The 20,299-nt window shown below is 42.9% G+C and overlaps 1 protein-coding gene across 1 annotated transcript in view; it reads left to right on the top strand.

Annotated features, from left to right (window-relative positions):
• Positions 1-14,857, top strand: part of SLC2A12 (solute carrier family 2 member 12) — a 30,275-nt gene extending 15,418 nt beyond the window's left edge. The window contains exons 3-5 of the mRNA XM_084203303.1: positions 10,903-11,025; positions 13,195-13,327; positions 14,615-14,857. Of these exons, the coding sequence (XP_084059429.1) occupies positions 10,903-11,025; positions 13,195-13,327; positions 14,615-14,711 (353 nt within the window). The 3' untranslated portion in view covers positions 14,712-14,857. The remainder of the gene's footprint in view (positions 1-10,902; positions 11,026-13,194; positions 13,328-14,614) is intronic.
• The last annotated feature ends 5,442 nt before the right edge of the window (positions 14,858-20,299 follow it).

The following is a 20,299-nucleotide window of genomic DNA, read 5'->3' as shown; positions in this document are numbered from 1 at the left end:
AGTGAAATCCGTAGAGGTGAGGAAGGAAGTAAATCCATCTGCATTCCATCACTATCTTTCTTATACAGTCTTTGTGGTGTGTGGTGGTCTCTCTCTATGTGTTTTATTGGATTAATCAAGGGAAGACCTAGAGCTGGAACACTGCCATAAGGCCCAGAGTACTATACTGGGGGCAGGTACAGTCCCTTTGGCTTTGGGCCTGTGATTGTTAGATTAACTGGCTACCTGAGTAGGTTCACTAACACAGTTAAAGGCTGCACCTTTTACGTGTCTTTCACCTCAGTCACTAAATGCATCTGTAACAAAACCCAGAACAGCTGGTTTGGCACTGTGCAGCCCAAGGACTCAATCACAGAGATCATATCTCCTGCCATCCTGACAATCCAGATTGTGTAGGATGCTTTTTCCCTGCCCCTTAGTGCTCTTGGGCTTAATCTTGGCCACTAAATGCTTGACCTGAAACTGGAAAATCTTGTGGGAATGAGAACTGTCAGTGTGGAAATTCTGAACCTTCCATGGATTTAGTTGGCTGTTCCCATGTTTTGAAATATTGTAAGCTTAATGGTTTTGCACTGTCTTGGAAAACAACGGTAAAAAAATCAGATGAAAACCTAGAATTCACCTCACTATCTCCTACATTAAAGCAGTACTTCAGGCTTCTAAAAGCATGTCGTATTAATTTGTAGTGCACAGGAATCTGATGTTAACAGGCATTCATGTTCAACATTGCCTTGCATGACATTTGCTTACCATGTTTTATTTTTGAGTTTCTACATTTTCCCAGCAGCTGTGGTCTGACCTTAAAATTCACAGAAATTAGAAGCATAAATTTTATGATTTTTTGTGGTTTGCTCTGGAAAATGGGAGAGTGGTGGGGACTAAACTGAGTATTCAAAACCAATCAAGTGCTTAAACGCTATGTTGGAATTTAATGAAGATAATAAACCTTGGGAATATGCATGTTTCACTGAGAAACAGTACAGAAAGTCCTATTTCAGATAATAAAAAAAAATATCTTGGATTCTTTGTTTTATGACAAGATTCCTAGCACTGTTTATTTGTACTGAATAGTCTTTTAATGCATGCATTCATGTGGTTTGAATATGACACTCCACGTGCTTATCTAGTTCATCATTCCTGTGCTATTCAAATGCTGCCTCACATGGCCTCTATTTTGCACTGTGTCTGTACTACCAAGCTGCAGTAGAAAGACAAGGCACACCAAAATGAAAAATAAAGCAAATTGCCCACTTCTCCCTGTTTCCCTGCCCCAGATAAAGTTTATCTGAATCCTTTGTTAACATGGTGAGCTATCCCAGGAATAGACTTGCCTTTTCAAAGGCTGATTGGTAGTAATGAAGTGCAAGGCAATTTAAGATATTTTTGGATAGCTGGATATTAATTATAGGATTTCAAATTGAAGAGGGTGCTTTCTAAAATATCAGATGAATAGGTTTGTCTTATCTCACTTAATAAAACCTGCACGTTTCGGGGCTTTTGTAAGTGTCAAAAAGGTCACAAGAAAGAAAAACTGCTTTTGTGATAATGAGGCATGGGAACGTCAGTGGGAGATTCTTAATTGTTTTATTATTTTATTATATTTCAATCCCAAGACTGAACTTAAACTGTATATTGAAATGCACCTGAAATCAGAAACCTGATTTTCACTGACATTTATGTTCCTGTTTGTAACTCTAATATGTTAGTGAGGGAAAGTCTTGGTGGATCAGGCCAAAGGCTTTGCCTTCTGAGAGACAGAGCCCTGGCTACTGTGAAAAGAGGGAGAGACTGCACCATGCCTCAGCCACTCTTCCTGTGTCTCTGCAATGACAGTGGTTCAATCTGCTGTTGAAAAGGTAGGTGACTTCCTGTGGCTTGGCATACTATGGTCCACTTAAAGAGGGATTTGAGTCAGTATCCTGAGCTTGGTGCTCTGCATAGTGTAAATATCTCTTTACTAATAGTTCTATGTTAGTAAACCCATTGACACAAAGGTATTGCATAAGAGAAATGGAGCCTGTGCTTAAAATTATGCACAGTTTTAAAGTTTTAGCTCATATTGGTTTCCTTAACCATGTTCTAGGAGACAAGACCATTGTGATACTGAACTCTGTAAAATGTTTGCAGGTAATCTGTCAAGCTTCATGAAATCCAGTTTCCTTTAGGAAAGAGGGCTGGAGAAGAACTTTTTAGAAGCAAGCTAATCTTGGGCCAGCTTTGTGCAGAAACTAAAACTGTCAGTAGGACTTCAAGGGCAAAGCCAGTATTTTATTTCAGTTGTAAAGTTCATGAAACTAAAACAGGTATTATAAAGTATGAGGAAATAGTTATGCCAAAAAGGTAAAAATGTGCAGTCACATGAGTTACTGGCTCTGCTGAGGAAGGTGAGACTGTCAGCCAAAGCACAGAGAGCCTGGTAAGTCAGTGCATGAAGTCAGGAGACTGTTTCTCCCATGGCATCCAAGTTCCTGTGCCACACTGAGCTCTGGGAGGAAAGCCAGGAAGATTTTCTCAAAGGGAAAGGTCATTCAGGAGGGCACCCAGCTTCTGCTGCCTTGGGAAATCAACCCTAAGTGCAGAAAACTCTTGTGGAAGAAACAGAACGAAAAGACACTTTGTGGTGGTAAAACCCAGAGCCTTCACACCTTCCTCCTCACTTCCTTCCTCCAGCAGCACGGGCAGCCATTTCCAGTGAGGAACTTAAAAAAAAAAAAGCTGGCTCACTACAGGCTTCTCAATAAATAAGTCACTGTTGTAAAGCCTTGTTTATCCTTTCTGCTGGAAGTTTTGTGAGGCATGTGCGCAAATAAAATCTCTGTTTTTCAAGAGCAAAGACCTAAATTGTCCCCAGTTGCTGTGTCACAACAGGTTTTTTCTGCTATGCAACTCCTCAAGGACCACCAGTAGCCCTTGGGTACTGGAAAAACAGGTTCACTCATCCCACCCAACTGGGTAATTTCTCCTCTGCATACTTTGTGGAAGAGAAATATGTGATAAGCTGAACTAATTCACACAGAACTTCCTCATGAATTAGGGCTTCTGGCTTCTGCAGTCATTCCTCTGCAAATGCCTCAAAGGATTATCCCAGATTAAATATTTTAAACAAATAAACACCCACAAACAGGAATACATATTTCAGGTTTTAATTAAAAGGCCTTTTTTTGATGGCAGTATGTGTTTCATTTTAGTAAGCATATTCTCCCTTGAAAGCTTTTTAAAATTTTTCCTTTTTTTCTTTTTTTTCTTTTCTGCCACTCTGCACGTTGTTCTGTCTTGATGGGAGAATTTGAGTGTCTACATAGCAAAGAATGAGAGAAACAGTGACTGTGGTGTCCAGTTGCAAACAGAATTGTCATCTCACATATCAGTTCAAAACAACTTTTCTTAGGGTACCTGAAAAGAGGTACAGACTATTACCATATCTGCCACCAGCAAGGCTATGATGCATTCTTCTTTTTTAACTCCAGCTGGCAGCCAAGTACCTCACACTGCTTGCTCACACTTTCCCCTGCCCCCTGCCCACTAGGGAGGAGAATTGGAAAAAAAAGTTAAACCTCATGAGTTAAGAGCAGTTTAATAATTGAAATAAACAAACAAAAAGAATCATTCTAATTATAATAATGATTAGAACAATAATAGCAATGTCTGTGATGAAAAGGGAAGAGGCAGAGAGGGAGAGGAAGGAAAACCAAGAGAGACAAGTGATGCTCAACACAATTGCTCACCTCCCCCTGACTGATGGCCAGACCTTTCCTGAGAAGGGATCAGTGGTTCCCAGCCAACTCTTCCCAGTTTATAATCTGGGCATGATGCTCCAGAATAGAATATATATTTTATATATAGTATAGAATATTCCTTTGGCCAGTTCCTTCCAACTGGCCTGGCCATGTTCCCTCCCACTTTTTTGGGCATCTGCTCACTGGGAATGGAAAACTGGGCATAGGAAACTGAAAAGTCTTTGATTTAGGGTAAGCAGTTACTTAGCAGCAACTAAAACATCAGTGTGTTATCAACACTGTTCTCATACTAAATCCAAAACACAGCACTGTACCAGCTGCTCAGAAGGAAATGGACTCTCTACCAGCTGAAACTGGACTATTCTACTGATAGATTTTCTGCTGAGCACTTCTCTTGGGCAAGACGGTCTACAAATCACATTAACTAAGAGAATTCTACCATTTCTAGATCCTTATATATCTGTCACTTCTTGCCCAGTAATCACCTCTAAGAAATCTCATTTGTGACTGAAAATGGACAGTAATTGAGGACCACTGAAAACAGATTTAAGAATATATTGAACAACACCTTTCACTTATAAGGAAAGCCCATATGATCATAGCATTTCTTTTGAGTTCATGGAGATTAAAATTTGAATAGTAAAACAACAACAACAAAAAAATTAAAATGCAGGCCTACAGTGTTGAGAAGGTTAAGGGAGGAAGGATTGCTAGGAAAATCAGATGTGAATTGCATCTCACTGCCCTCCTTCTCAAGTGGCCCAGAGCACAGATGATGGAGGTAATGCTTTGGAATCACTATCTTCCCTCAAACCCTTCCTGCTGCTCTATCATAAACTGGAGGAGGCATGAGTGATTTCAATGGTCCACCACAAGGCTCCTTAAAAAACCACATAGGAGTGCTCAGCCTGCCTATTAGGTAGTGATGCAAATAGCACAAACAGCGGGCAACAATTTTTATGTACTCTGATACAGCCTCAGTGAAAACAAGGATTAAATCCCACTCGTCCTAATAATGTTAGTCCAAGGAGTCAGCCTAAAGGGTTAACCATTAGAAGCAGAATTGTGGTGTATCAGAAGAAAAGAGAAAGAATTTAGATTTGCCACACACTATGTCAGCTCCTTCTGGATCACCAGTGGCATCAGGTATTTTGCAACCAGTATTCTGCTGCTTGGAGAGAAGCACCTTGGCAGCCATAGAATTAAAGTACATATTTATAGTCTTCATCTGCAGAGACCAGGATGTAGCCAGAGGCGTAAGATTAGCTGAGGCTTCTCCTGACTCCCCATCTCTCAGCAATACAGTAATTCCACTCCTTTTGATGGACACACACAGGGTAGGACTTGACCCTGTCAGTCTGGCTCTCTGCTGGCAGCTTACATTCTCTCCAAAGCAATACAGCTGCACATCTGCCCTATATTTGCCAGTTACTAATTTTGAGCCATTTCAGTTTCATATTATGGGGCAAAGCCAGAGAGAAAGATGTCTCTTGTTAAGCAAAGTCAGAGATTTTTAACGCCAGTCACAATCGTCTGCCTTGTCCTCTTGCACAAAAGTGTGGGGTGGAGTGTAAGTCTACTTTTTGTGAGTCATATCTCCTTCATCTTCTTTGGAAAAGGACCAGCTCCCTCCCACACTCTCCTTTTTCCAGTTTAAGCATCCCTCACTTTTGCCAGCCCCCAGATGATTTTCACTGGATCTTCTGTGAAAGCCTTTGCCAGAGTTACACGATGTGGGTGCTTGGGGCCGTGCTTGGACAGTGCTGGTGTGGGACAGCAGCACGTGTGTCCCCCAAGCCCAGCTCTGTCCCAGTGTCCTCACAGTGTCCTCACCACCACCACCCACTCTGAAGGCTCCTGCCATCCCCTTTGATGGCACAAGATCAGCTACTGCTGAACCTGACCTCTAGTGGGAAGTGGTTGGCACCTGGCTATTTCTGGTAAAGAAATAGCCCAGCAAAGCCAGAAGCCAGGAATATTGAAAACCTGTTGGGTTTAATAAGCCTGGAATAAAAATCTGGCCTTGGCAAAGTCAGCCATTAGCCAAGTCCTGCCATCTCATGGCAGCTTTGCAGCGACTTGTTCTCATCCTTCCCTAGCACTGATCATTTGTTACACACTCTTAGATGGTCTGTCTGTGTTACTTCATGGGGTAATCCCTTCCTTATCTTCACTTGGACCTTGTTTTGTTAACAACCCAGTCCTCCTTTTCAAAATCTAAAGTACTTCTGTCCACTTCCCTCCTAAGTTGTAAGTCCAATTAATCACTTTACAGAGTTTTTACTTCAGAAACCTGAATTCTTTCAAGTATTGCAATGGACATTTTCTGAATTTCACCATAAAGAATTTGATCTCACACAATGCAGGTACAGGAAAAAAATGCCAAGCAACAAATGAATACCAAGGGAATCTAATATTTCACTAATAAGAGCTGCTGAGCAGCTTCCAATTTGCTTCTACCTCCTGGCAGGAAAAGGTCAAAACAAGGACGTTTTTCATCCATGTACCTCACTTGAATGTTGAGCACCCTCAACCTCACGGTATTTCTCAGTTATACTCAGATTTTTCTGCTTCTCTGATATGAATATATTAATTTCTTTTTAAAAAAAATTATTTACTGCATAGCAGTAAAGTAAGGAAGTAAGGAAATAAGGAAGTAAGGAAGGAAGACATCACATGAAGCTTGAGACATTTCTTTGCTTACAGCCCAAGTATAAAGTTCATTAGTTCGGCCAGGTTGGCTCAAACAAAAAGTCCACTTAATCAGTGTGTTACCCTGCCTCCAGCCATATAACCTCCAGCCAATAACAAGTGCTGAGAGACAATGCAGAAGAAGAGGCCCATGAAGCATGCACAGTTGTCCTTCTGCCTATCTGTAGTTGAGAAAACTTCAAGAAAAATATTGAGGAATTATTTTTCCTATTGTGAACAATAGTTCTGGATGGATCTTTTTTCACATATATGGAGAAATAATGTTTGATACCCAGCATTTAATGATTTAACTGACCGATATTTTTCATTTTGGAAGTATCTTGTGACAGTGAGTTCCAGGGCTGAAATACACATGGTGTGAAGAAGCATATCCTTCTGCCTCACTTAACTGCTGTATCTGGTAATTTCACTAGGATTCTCTTGGTTTGTATCTTTTAGAATGTGACTAAGCCCACTGCTCTTCTATCCCACAACACTTCACCAAAGCTCTTTGAGATTGAAAAGCACAGTGTCTCATATGTTTCTAACCTTGTGTTCCTTAACTCTTTCAAAATGACATGGTTTTTCCCTAGGACTCTTCTTCAAGACACTGTACACATCCCCTTTCCAGCTGATATTAGTCATCTTTATCCTAGCTCCAGCTAGGAGCTCGGTACAGGCTGGCAGGGTGATCCCTTCCTGCATCCCACTGGAGTGTTTCTTTAATACTGGGATGTCACTGCCTCCATCCCTGGCCTTTCATCCTCTCAGCCAGCACACTCAAAACACTTGCCTGCCTGATGATGATGCTGCAAATAACATTTCAGCAATCATGCTGTGTTTTCTTTGTCTGGGCACAATGTATGCGTTTTCTAAAGGCACTTTCCTATTTCTAACAGTTTCCTTCATTCAGTAGTTTATCTGTGCTGAGCTATTTCTCATTCATTTGGTTGTATGTATATTTTAGGCCTTCAACCATGTAGTTTAAACATCCTACAGAGCACCACTGAAGCCCTTACCCTGATCTTTATAGAAAGGAGTCTTACATTAATATTGTTCTCCTTTCGAAACAAAATATGGCCAGGTCTTGGCTTTTCCCTTTCTACAAGAATATTGAATTTTAAATGTTATAACCAGTGTAGCAGAGCATCTTGCTCATGGCTGCATCTTGAACTGCTCAGGCTCAGCACTGAAGCATGATTTGCCTTTTTTTCTCTCATTAAATATCCAACAAAGTGCTTAAAGGAGCCATCATCTCTGGTATGTAAAATATACTCCCAGCCCTGTGCTCAATTATGCATGATTTATTCAGTCTTCATGGGACTAGCTGAAATCTTCCATTACTATTCTGCTTCCTGCTTGCACAGCCCCTGTGACTTTGTTTGGAGGTGGATGTCACCATCCTAGTCATGGGGCTGTTTATTATATCTGAATCCTCTGCTCCTTCCACTTGGGCAAGGAATATCAGGCCATCAAATTTCTGTGTTATTTAATGAAACAGTTAAGCTTTCTGAGCCAATGCAGTATTTCTGTCTGCGTTTGCAGTGTGTGTTCTTTTCTCTATATTGTACCATAATAAAGGACCATTAAACTGCACAATTTTTCTTAACTGCTGTCAACACACAACACACTGCAGGTCAGCAAAGGTGAGTTACTGCCTGCAGCAACAAACCCTGCAGTTGCTGAATCGAGCACAGAGAATCACGCTGGCCTGCCCTCAGCCTCATCTCTCACCTCCCTCTCACCTGGGGATCACGGGCTCTTTTCCCTGCCGTTCCCCTGCCGCCAGCCGGGGGTGGCCGGAGCAGGCGCTGGAACCTCCAGAGTGTGTGCAGTGTGGTTGCTGTAGCAGCATCCCTTGGAAGTACTGCTGGATTACACAGCAGATGGAGGGGTGGGGTGGAGGGGGCTATTTGGATCCTCTTTTCGAGGACAGGCTGATTTCCCCTGTAGAATGCCTCTGCTTAGGCTGGCGAAGGCAGAGCACACGGGTGGCATGGCAGCGACCTTGGGAGCGTGGAGGTGAAATGCCTGCAGTGTTGTGTGCACAGTGCAGAAGGCAGCAGCAGTCGTGAATGGGAGCCTGAAACTAGCTGCTGGCTTCCCCAGAGCGAGTCACATCCCTGCCATACCTACAGCAGCTGCTGCTTCTTGGCAAAGGTACCAATAGTAAACACAATCCCAGAGAGGTGCTAAAAGCAAAGAATCGATGGTTATTGCTGCTTCAGCTTGGGGAAAGGAGTAAACAGACCATAGTGTCAGATTTCTACAACTGCTCTTTCTCCCTGGGCAATGAGCCTATCCCCTCCTTGCCAGCTAAGCAGAGGTCAGGGCCATGCTAGCGGGTGTAGCTGCCATCAGCAGACACGAAGAATAGTCCTGGTGTTTTGGTGGCATCTGTCTACACGAAATAAGCAGTTGCAATAAAAACAGCTAACCACTATTACAGCTGATGCAGAACCTCAAGTATTTTGGTTTCTTAACAGGAAAACAACACGATTTAAACCTCCAGACAAATTATCAGTTAGGCTGAAAGGGCCAGTCTGTCATTGGAAAACTGCGTGGTGTTGCAGTTGCTGCAGTGCCACACATTTCAGCTGCAGCATGAGCCATCCTCCAGTGCCCAGAGCACTGCTTTGTTCCTGGGGGTTGGTTTATGCCCAGCAGAAAGTGGGTTTGGATTCTTTCAACCTTTATTTTAATTCTAATGTGATGGTAGACATCCCTTTTGGCAGTTTTTGACGTGTATCACTTTTTGCAGCCGAGCTTGTGCGGTGGCTGGCAGGCTGTCCTGTGGAGATGAGCTGCAGGGGCTGTGAATGCACATCTCAGGACGGCTCCTTTGCCTCTTCTTACTCACTGCTTTGCATTTCAGGTCCTGAAGTGCTGTGACTAACGATACTAGTTTCAACAGCCCTGGTGCTGAGGGTGTGCTAAATACAATCATGACATCCCCGTGCCTCTGCTCAGGTGCAGGGCTGGCTGGCTTGGCAGGGAAAGACCCTGACTGAGAAGTCAGTTTGCTGCTTCTTTGCTCCGGGCTCGTCTGTAGGCACATCACAGAATGCACCAAGGGTGCTTCTTTACAGCTATGTTTGTCTTGTCAGCAGCAAGTATGTTAAAGCTTGATGTGATCCAAGTTATTAAAAAAAGAAGAAGAAACAAAAGCCTCTCTGTGGCTGCTGTTAGGTGTGGTGGCTGTGTTACAGCCACTTGACTATGCCAAACATTATGATGTGTGGTCTTGAGTCTCTGTAAAAAAATTATCAGTCTTCTGGGTCACTCCCATGGTGGGAGTGAAGCTTTTTTAATTTTTGTTCAAGAAATATAAAAATCTGGGCCAAGTCCACAAAAAAAAAAGAAAAATCAAATCTATGATACTAAGAAATCTAGAATTTGCTCAAATCTGCTATGTTGACTCTAAACTCAGGGGGTGGTTTCCCATTTCAGCTAGTCCTTTTTAGTTTCCTTCTGGAGCACCTTTTTTTTCCCCTACCTTTACCAGTGAAACACACTTGGACATATAGGAGCTTGGTTTTAAAATGTCTCTTTTAGATTGCCCAGTGCAAGTGTTCTGGGTAAACTCCTACCTGTCATTTTGCAGAAATAACAGCACAGATGAGAGACTTATAATGGCCAAGGGCCTGAAGACACAATTCATCCATGTGTACCTTGCTGCTCTTGTGCCAGTCACCTGCTAACCCACAACCTCTCCACACAGCAACCCCTTGCATTTTGCTTGTCATCAAAAGGAGAGGGTGGAGCGGGTTTTTGGCTGGGCTTTGGGTTTGTTTGTGTATGGGTTCCTGTTCATTTGTTTTCTGATAATCAGGAACAGTACAAAAATGTGTCTTTTTTTTTTTTTTTTTTTCCCTCTTGCTATCATGGTGATTACACAGCCAGCTCTTCATGTCTGAATTTGCTTTTGGGAGCTAGCAGCACCAGCATTTAGATCACCTGTGCTGTGGTGTGGCGTGATATGGAGGAGTCAAAAATCAGTCCCTCTCTCTTCATTTATACCTCAGCAATCTCATTTATGTGGAGTAGAGAGCTGGAATAGCAAGCATAGTTGAGTGTGGCAGGTTGATTTATAAGGTGGCATAAACACACAGTGCCCCTCTGAGGCTGAGGATTGCTTTGGTTTGCTGCCCCACTTCCATTAGTGTTATGTCGCTCGAGAGTTATTTAGTCAGAACTTGCTTTCAGACCCAGATGTGCAGTCAGAGCTCACCTCCCCAGCCCAGTGCCACCTGTCACTGGCTCAGGCACCCACTGAGCAGGGATGAAGGGATGGTGACCTGAGGTGAGGCTGATTGCTGCACATACTGCCTGCAGAGCGTGGGTCCTCACAAACCTAACCCCCTGAAAATCAACTTATTCTTTCAGGTGGCCTCACCTGAATCCACAGACTACCTAAACGTACAGCAAGGATAGTCATCCTTCCAAAGAAACATTTTCTTTCCTTGTATTTCAGTGTCCTGGTTGGTCCTGAGTGAAATTTTCCCTGGTGGGATCAGAGGACGGGCCATGGCTTTGACATCTAGCATGAACTGGGGTATAAACCTGCTCATCTCCTTGACGTTTTTGACTGTAACTGGTAAGATTTCTCTGTGTCCTTCCAGGTTGACATTCTCCTAGTGGGCAAAATAAGTCTCTCTTACACTAAAGCATTGGTGAAGTTGCAGCTGTGAAAGCCCAGGAGACAAGGTCTCTGTTTAGGTGTCGGTGTAACTTCACCGTTCCCACCACATCTTTGTTTGTGCAGTAACTGCAGCCCCACATGCTGGCTGTCAGACCTTGCACATCCACTCCACAGGCTGTGAAACTCAGGGCTTAAAAACACCATTGCCTTGGTAGGCTGAAAATACATAAGGTTTAGGATTAAGTCCTGCATCTTCTGAAATCAATGCAAGTTCTGTTCTAGATCAGACCACAGCTTTTCTGATCAGACATTTTCAAACACAATCCCATTTAATTCATTCCTTTTCACAGGAATGTCTCGGCTTTCAGAAAATTTTCTTTAGAAAAAATGTCTCTGTGAGGTTAAAGTCTTTCACATCTGAATGTAAGAAAGTAGAAGACTACCATATTGACTTCTAATGTGATGATAATCAAAAGGGAAGGTTAAATGCTGAAATGTATTGATTAGCAAATTTATTTTTCTGATTTTATATTATATGAGGATTTGCAAATTTTAGTTTTCAGCCTTATTGTGACAAAAATATGTGCTGAAAATCAAAATATACGAGAGTAGAAATTCCAGGTTTCCCTTAAGTCTGTATTACTCTCCGCCAGAGAGAGACAGACAATCAACTCACAAAAAGTCAAGGTAGTTTTCACCCCATTAGATGTCAGATTTGAAAATGAGTGTGATCTGTTTCTAAAATGGGTTTCACTCATTTGCATTTTCTTTCCAAAAAAAAAAAAAGAAAAAGCAAGAGAGAGAGAAAGGAAAAATCCACATCTGCCATCCCAAGTACCATCTTGATTAAACTGGTTAAAATATGACAGGTGAAGTTCACTGTGCTCACACTGTCACTTTAATTGGATCAAGGGCCTTCTTCAAAAGGAAACCATCCAGTTACTCCCACTCACTGCCCATCAGTTCCCATCACAGAACTGCACTCCTGCACTGCACCAGCTTTTGGACACAACCAAACAAGAAAATGCGTATTATAGGCAGTCTGGCTGCCAACACTTGCTCAGTCCTTGGACCAGACTTGAGTTATTCCTAAGGATATGTCTCCAAAACCACCTGGTGCAGACCTCAGGTGCTCAGTATCAGCTGTTTCACTGGGAATGCTGCCTGACCTCCTGTCATGCAGCATTACTTGTTAATGTACATCTCTCTGTTATCCTGGTCTCAGTTTCAAAGAGTGTAAAGCCCCAGTAACTCCCTTGGCTTAACTGGGTCTAATCTGGATTTATGGAAGTGTAAGTACAGGAAAATATGCACTCCTCATCTATGGCAGAAAGGCAGGATTGGGAATTCTATTGTCATGTGAATACACATGGAGGTCACAGTGGCCAGCAGCATCTGCACATAGGTGCTGATTCAGAGGTGCCAGCTGGATCAGAAGCTTCAGCTGCATTTTCAGTTCCTGACAAAACTGGCAAATGTCTCAACTGCCCAGGTTTATCTTAGCAGGGTGAAGGGCTAAGGGGGCTGCAGCACTCTGGTGGGTTTGTACACACTTTACTGCTGCAGAGTACATCCCTCGGCCTGAGGAGCTACCTGCCCCTGGACTCAGAAAGCCACTAGTTCTTGGATGGCCCCATTAAGAGTTCACTCCTGGATCCCTCTCTGGCACAGCACCCTGACTCGCTGTGGAAATGCTGGGCACTGACAGGTGGGGAGGATTAGCTGGAGACAACTGTAATAGTGTGAAAAATGCTTGGATTTACTCCAAGAAAGAATGTGCACCAAAACCAGACCCGGGCAAAAATCCAAGGTGCTCCTGATCCCCACTGCCTTCCCACAAACCAGTAACAATGGCTACTCACTGTTTTCATCCAGAGTGATTGCAAATAAAATAAACCAATACGTTCATGCTAAGCCGACCAATATGAACTTGTTAATTTTCTTTTATAAGGAGTATTAGAAAAAGCAAAGCCACTCTTCTTTTTCAGTATATGTGAGCTAAGAATAGCAGCCTGGCTTCTTTCTAACTTCTGTGCATTAGGGGCTGTCTCCTATAAAATACAGCAACAGTAAGAAAAATTGCAGTACTTGAAATTGAAAAATATATGTTTTCTTCCTTTGTAGAGCTCATTGGCTTGTCCTGGGTGTGCTTCATTTACACAATAATGAGTCTAGCATCACTGGCTTTTGTTATCATGTTTATACCAGAGACAAAAGGATGCTCTTTGGAGCAAATATCCATGGAACTAGCTAAACAGTAAGTACCAAGCACGTGACTTCATCCCCCAAGTGCCAGAGGGACAAAGTCTTTCAGCGCCACATATTGGAAAAAAAAGAAACTACTGAAAAACAGGAAACTATTGGGAAAAAAAGGAAACTGAAGGAAATTTCTGATTCTTTCAAGGCTTGAGCTTGCACATGTTGATCTCAGCAGCCAACTATTTTGTTGGTGCTGAAGGATTGGCCTTAAAGGCAAGGTGGGTTTTGAGCACCCCTTTCAGGACCTGCAGCCAAGCCTGCTCCCCAGCACTTTTGCTGTCTGGCATTCCTGGATGGGAGGGTGACTCTGATCTTGCATTTAGGACTGTGTGTTTTGGGTTGCATGCAAAAAATGGGAGGGAGAGATCCTGTATTTCAGATTACCTTGTTCTGGATGTCACTTCAAGGCTCCATGTGGATTTTGATAGCTGTTGTAGATGAGCTTTTCTTGTGTCTTTACTAAATGATGTAGACAGGTGAAGGTCAGTCTCTTCTCCCAAGCAACAAGTGACAGGACAAGAAGAAATGGTCTCAAATTGCATCAGGGGAGGCTTAAACTGTGTATTTGGAAAAAAATTCTTTACTGAAAGGGTGGTAAAGGTGTTGGAAGAGGCTTCCCTGGGAAGTGGGGGAATCACCACCCCTGGAGATGTTCAGAAATGATCTAGATCTGGTACTTAGGGACATGGTGTCATGGTGAAGATAGCAGCGTTCAGTTAACAGCTGGACCTGATGCTTTCAGAGAGATGATTTTCTGACCTAAACTAACCTACGAGTCTAGATACTTTATTTTGTCAGTTAAAGTAATTAACGTGTGAACACCTTAGTATCGTCCCGTATTTGTACTTTTTAGCTTACAGGAGAATATTTGCAACTCAGCCAGGCGTGAAGGAGCTTGTTTATACACTAATTATTTTACGGGCTAACCGCTGTGCTGCCGCTGGCCCTCGGGCTGTCCCTTCCCCTTCTCTTAGGGACAGGCACCCACCCCTGCCGGAGCCGCAGCCGGGGCCGGAGCGGCGGCGTGCGGGCGGAGCGTGCGGCGGGGCAGCGCCGGCAGCCGCCGCAGCCTCCCTGCCGGGCATCCCGGGGGTATCCATCCCGGGGGAATCCATCCCGGGGGGATCCATCGCGGGGGGATCCATCCCGGGCGCCGGGGTGGCTCTCCGGGGTGCGCTCTGCCGTCCTGCCGGGCCCCCATCCCTGCCCTCGGTGTGTGCCGCAAGGAGAGCGCGCTGGCGGCTGCCTGCAGTGGCCAACGCGTGCGGGTTTTGTGCTTCTGCAGGAAATACGGGAGGACGCCCTTGTGCGGCGTGAGCCAGCGCAGAGAGAAACTGGTGCCCGTGGAACTTGCCAAGAGAGAGAAAGAGCAACTCTACTAGACGCGGGGCAAGCAAAGCAGCCTTCACCAAAAGACTGATTAAAAAAAAGGAAAATGCCCTGTGATGCTCACACTCCTATGGGACATGCGGTATTGTTATTATGCACAAGATAGTCTCTCTTTTATTTCTTGGTAGAACTTCTTTCAGTGGCAGTTTACAGCCGACATTAAAGGTTGTTATAGTTTACAAGTAACTGGAAATCTAGACTCTGTCTGTTTCAAACCAGCATCCCTCAGATCCCCTGAGATTACCTCTTGCATACAGGAGGTGAATGGAAATTGTAATATTGCACACAATTCTCCTATCCGTATTCAACGACAGTTCAGTCTGGAAGAAGTGCAAAGAAGAATCAGAGTGCCAGGGAGAAGAAAGAGTCTCAACAGGAGGAGCCTACCAAAGACAGGTCGGTTTAGGCTAACAAAAATGGGTCAGAAAAGAGTGAGCAACTCTGTCAGTAAGTTAGGGAAAGCAATCCTATGGAAAAATTGCTATGTCCAATACTATGTCCAAAAAATGGACAACTATGGAATCCAAAGGATGACATTAGTGCAGAACTACTGGTATAAACTTTTTATAAATTAATTTAGGATTCAACTTAACAAGATTTGAAAAATGATCGTGTTCAGCTGAACTTAATTATTTGTAGTGCAGAGTACAGTCAGCTTGTAAGAGGAATTTTGCATCCATTTTCTCAGTAGGGCCAGGATCCGGTGACCTGGGAAATGTTCCTCAGAAAACATTGTCAGATTGTTTAATGTGGGACATTAAATGCATCACTCTCTACAACTAGCTGAAAAGACATTGTAGCCAGGTGGGGGTAGACCCGTTCTCCCAGGCAATCAGTGACAGGTTGAGAGGAAATGGCCTCAAGTTGCACCAGGGAAGGTTCAGGCTGGGTATCTGGAAGAATTTTTTCACTGAAAGGGCAGTTAGGCATTGGAATGGGCTGCCCAGGGAGGTGGTGGAGCCATCATCTCTGGAAGCATTCAAGAAATGACTGGATGTGGCACTTAGTGCTGTGGTTTAGTCAAAGACTGAACTCGATATTGGAGCTCATTTCTAACCTTATTGATTCTATGATTTGCATAATAAATTAATCTAAACTGACAATCACATTACAGAAGAGGAGAGAGGATTTCTTTGGCCTCATTTCCAGGAAAGTTGGAAATAATAATTTTATTTCTTAAAAAATAATTTTATTTCTTAACACAGGGCACACTTTGGCTTTTGGACTCAGAAAGTGAAAATTGTGTGGTACATGGCAGCACACAGGAAGTTCAGGAAAGAACAGTAATCCCTGCAGATCATAAATGATGTCCAATTCTTGGTTACTGCGTAGCAAGTGTATCCTGAAGTACTCAACAAGTCTCTACAAAGGGTTATCCATATGGCTCCCATAAAAGAACATTGGTATTTTTTTCTTAGTAGCTTAATAAATGTTGTTAGAATGATCAATAGATAAATATATATTAGCACATAAATAAATTATTCTCTGTTTAAAGAAAAAAAAAAACCCAAAGCATGCTTTAAAAGCATGTTGGCTGTCTCTGTGGCCACAAAGTGGCATTTCTTCCAGCACTTCATTGAGGCAGCTGGAAGACTGACAGAGTCAGCTGGAGTGCAGATACTAGCTTGAACCAAGCACATGATCCCACTTTATTTGCTGTCTCATAGCATTAAAACAACCTGACTGTATTCTGCACCAAAGGAAAAGTGACTTACTGACACAAATAAAGTTTTACTTCTAGCTAAGCAGATCAGTCCTGATCAGATTCTCACATGGTCGCACTTCTAGATACTGACATCACAAATTTATATGCACAAGTCTAGTCAAGACAGTGAGCTCATGTTCAAAACCTGAAAAAAACTACTGAAGCCAAGGCTATAATTTGCCTGAAGTCACTGAAAATTTAGCTACCTCAGGATGAGAGCTTCAACTTTATAGCACTGATGTCTATGGAAATCTCTTTACCTGCTTCTTGTTTATGCTGGAGGATGGTTATCAGTATCAGGCATTCTACTGAGTCAGCTTCAGAATGAGAAATATTGAGGTGACTCTGGGTAGTCTTCCAGATATGCTGCCAACATAATTCTTCAACATAATACTAACAACTGCCTGGGATTAAATCCAGTAATATTTAGTATTACTGTATTTTAAGACTATATCATAGGAAATTAATCTATTTCCTGATCCAGGACTTCACAAGGTAGCAGACTATTTGCATTTCCTTTTGCATCCCCATTTGCTCTGGCTGGTACTGTTTTCTGATAGCTGCTTCCAGACAGCAGATGTTTGCACACACAGCCCAAGCCTGTACCGGCTTTTAAATTCTATTACATTGTATTTAGTGAAAGGGGCTTCTGCAAAATCTTTCTCAGCATTGCATCTTCCCAGAAAAACCTCTGCTGTAATAAATTTTCTGAATGTTCTTACAAAAACAAATTTAACTCAGAACATACCATAGAAATTTTCTCCCCAGTTTACAGGTTTTGGGATCATTGCAAACTCTTCTAAACTTTTCTTATCTACACCTGTTTAGTTCAGAAACAAATAAATAAAAATGCCATATTCCTGAAGAAGGAATAGTTTCAATACTGGTTTTACTGATGAGACAGTGATAGACCTTCAGATAACTCCTACAAGTGATGATGCTGTAGTCAAGGATTTTTTAAATTATTATTGCTACAGTCTCAATTGTAGTCCTACAGACTTAGCCTTATATAACCTATAAATGTAACCATAATTGTACAGTCTTTTTAACAAAGCCTGCACATCTGATGACACAGAGCAGGCAATCACCATCTCATCAATTATGAAAATACAAGGGAAAAAAAGGATACATTCCACAAATCACATCCCTAGATCTCTGAAGCATTCCACAAAGAAATTTGTCCCAGATCTAAAATTATTCAGTATCTTCATCAATGGACTGGATTACAGAACAGAATATGCTTATTAAATATGCAAGCAACACTAAGCTGGGAAAGACTGGGTTGGAATTCAGAACTTCGCAAATCCGTGAAAAAAGCAGCATACAATTCTGAAAATGAAAGCACAAATTTCTCTGGTAACACTAACTGCAAGTCAGAGAATGATAAAATGGTGCTAGAAACGGCAGGAAAAGTTCCAGTAGCTGTGACAACCCACAAGCCAGCAATGAGTCAGAGTTATCAATCTACTGCCCTTAGTGGGGTGTATAAATAGAACCAACCCTTCTCTCTAAAGAATGTGAAATGAACTTTTTATGGCACTGCCAGCGCTACAGCTGAGCACTGTGGGGAGTTTTGCATGGGATCCACATGGAGAAATCAGGGACAGATGCTCTAGGAAACATGGTCACTGAGGAAGAGATGGTTGATTGACAGGTAAGTTTATCCAAAGCACTGCTCCCCACACTGGAGGTGAGAGCCATCCCCCTGGGACACACTGGCTGGCCTGGATCTCCTATTGAGCATGCAGGAGTTGGTAGCCAGAGCCTGGCTGGAGGCAGCCAAGGAGAAAATGCTAGCTGGTGCCGATGGGAAAGGGTGGCTGTGTGCACACAGGAGAAAGCATCAGCAGCAAGGCCTATTCCAAACAGAGGTGGGGACCTACCTATTCAGAGCAGTAGGAAAAGGAGTGATATCCCTGAGAATAAGCATATACCAGCAGATGCCCCTCATCATCAGAGGTTTTAAAATGTAGTTTTCACAGTTTGAGGCTCCCTTAGAACTAGAAGGACGGGTGGGCACACATTTCAAGGGATCTTTTATTTGCTATTATTCTCTTCCATATTACCCTGCAAGTTTGGTAGTGTGCTTTTTGGCTCTGTTATGGATTGTTACAAAGGCTTCAAACTGCTAGCATGGATCTAGGCAGCACTTCAAAAGAACCAGTGCCCATTTTAATACAGTGGAGCTCATTATTAGCTTTCATTTTTGTTCTGAGACAGATTTCACACTACGTGACAGTACTAACAAAGCAAAATGTTCCTCTTTCTCCGCAGATAAATTTAGGAGACACATATGCTTCATAAAAGCTCCAGATATTCACTGGTAGCACTCAAGAGCTTTGTAATTTGATTCAAAGAGGCAAGCCTAATCTACAACGGCTATTGTAGTTGTAATGTCCAAATTTTCATTCATCAGTTTGAGACTACACTTTGTCCCTCAAAACCTATTACAATTTTGTTCATTGTTCAAATACCTTCTGCTTTTTCCTTTTTAAAATTGTAACAATAACTAGTGTTCCCTAATGGTGGTTTGTTCATTGCTCTTTGACTATGCACAAAATCCTTATTTATGTCAGGAGTGCCAAGGTCCACGTTATTTGACACAAACTGGAAAACTAGCAAGCTTTGCTACATATAGCGTGCTATATTGAATTCCTTGACTGTTGAACTCAACTTCATAATTTCATGGTTATAAGCCCTCTTAGAAGTTCAAGAAGTGGGCCCATGCAAATCTCACATGGTTTACCAAGGGGTTTAACAAGGTGCTGCACCTGGGTCCAGGCAACTCCTGATCAACACAGGCTGGGAATGAACAGACCAGGAGCAGCCCTGCCCAGAAGGATCTGGGGGGTTCTGGTGGGTGAGAGGTTGGACATGACCCAGCAATGTGCACTTGGGTCCCAGAGAGCCTGGGCTGCATCCAAAGCAGTGTGGCCAGCAGGGTGAGGGAAGAGATTCTGTCCCTCTGCTCTGGTGAGACCCCACCTGGAGAGCTGCATCCAGCTCTGCAGTCCCAGCACAGGAAGGACATGGACCTGCTGGAATGAGTCCAGAGGAGGCCTCCAAGAAGATGAGAGGGATAGAATACAGGTCCTATGAGGAAAAGCTGAGAGAATTGGAATTGTTCATCTGGAAAAAAAGAAGACCTAACTGCAACTTGCCACTCCCAAAGGTAACCTCTAAGAAAGATGGAGAGGGACTTTTTACAAGGGCATGTGGTGACAGGACAAGGAGGAGCAGCTTTAAACCAAAAAAGGGTAAGTTTAGATTAGGTATAAGGAAGAAATTCTTTACTGTGTGGATGGTGAGGCACTGCAACAGATTGCCCAGAGTGGTGGATGCCCCATCCTTGGGTGTGTTCAAGGCCAGGTTGACTGGGGCTTTGAGCAACCTGGTCTAGTGGAAAGTGTCCCTGCCCATAGCAGGGGGGCTGGAACTAGATAATCTTGAAGGTCCCTTCTGACCCAAACAATTCTCTGACACCTACAGAGTTCCAAAAGGCACTGATGAAGATACCACTTACAACTTATGGCAAAGTTTTGTTTCTTTTTGTTCTGAGGGGATTTGGTGAAGCATCTCCCATACTGCTCCTGCCTTTACATACTTTCTGCACAAAGTCACTATGGACAGCCCCAAGTTCTACATCACCCCATCAGGCAGATGAAATCTGTAATCTGGCATTTGCTTCCTCCAGCTGTTCTTCCAACTTTCTTTGGAAGCTGTGATTTCTAGTACAGTAACAGCTCAGTTTACTATTTTTAGCGCCCCCTAGGACTGAACATTACCTGCAGCATGCAAGAGCAGTGTTACATTCTCTTCAGTGAGATAGGGAAAAAAGACATACATACATTTATACATATTTATTTTATCTTTTTA

Source organism: Fringilla coelebs (assembly GCF_963513975.1).
Source record: "Fringilla coelebs genome assembly, chromosome: 3".
NCBI classification, from domain to species: Eukaryota; Metazoa; Chordata; class Aves; order Passeriformes; family Fringillidae; genus Fringilla; species Fringilla coelebs.
The sequence above is the reverse complement of the archived record's forward strand: the minus strand, read 5'-3'. Positions and strand labels throughout refer to the sequence as shown.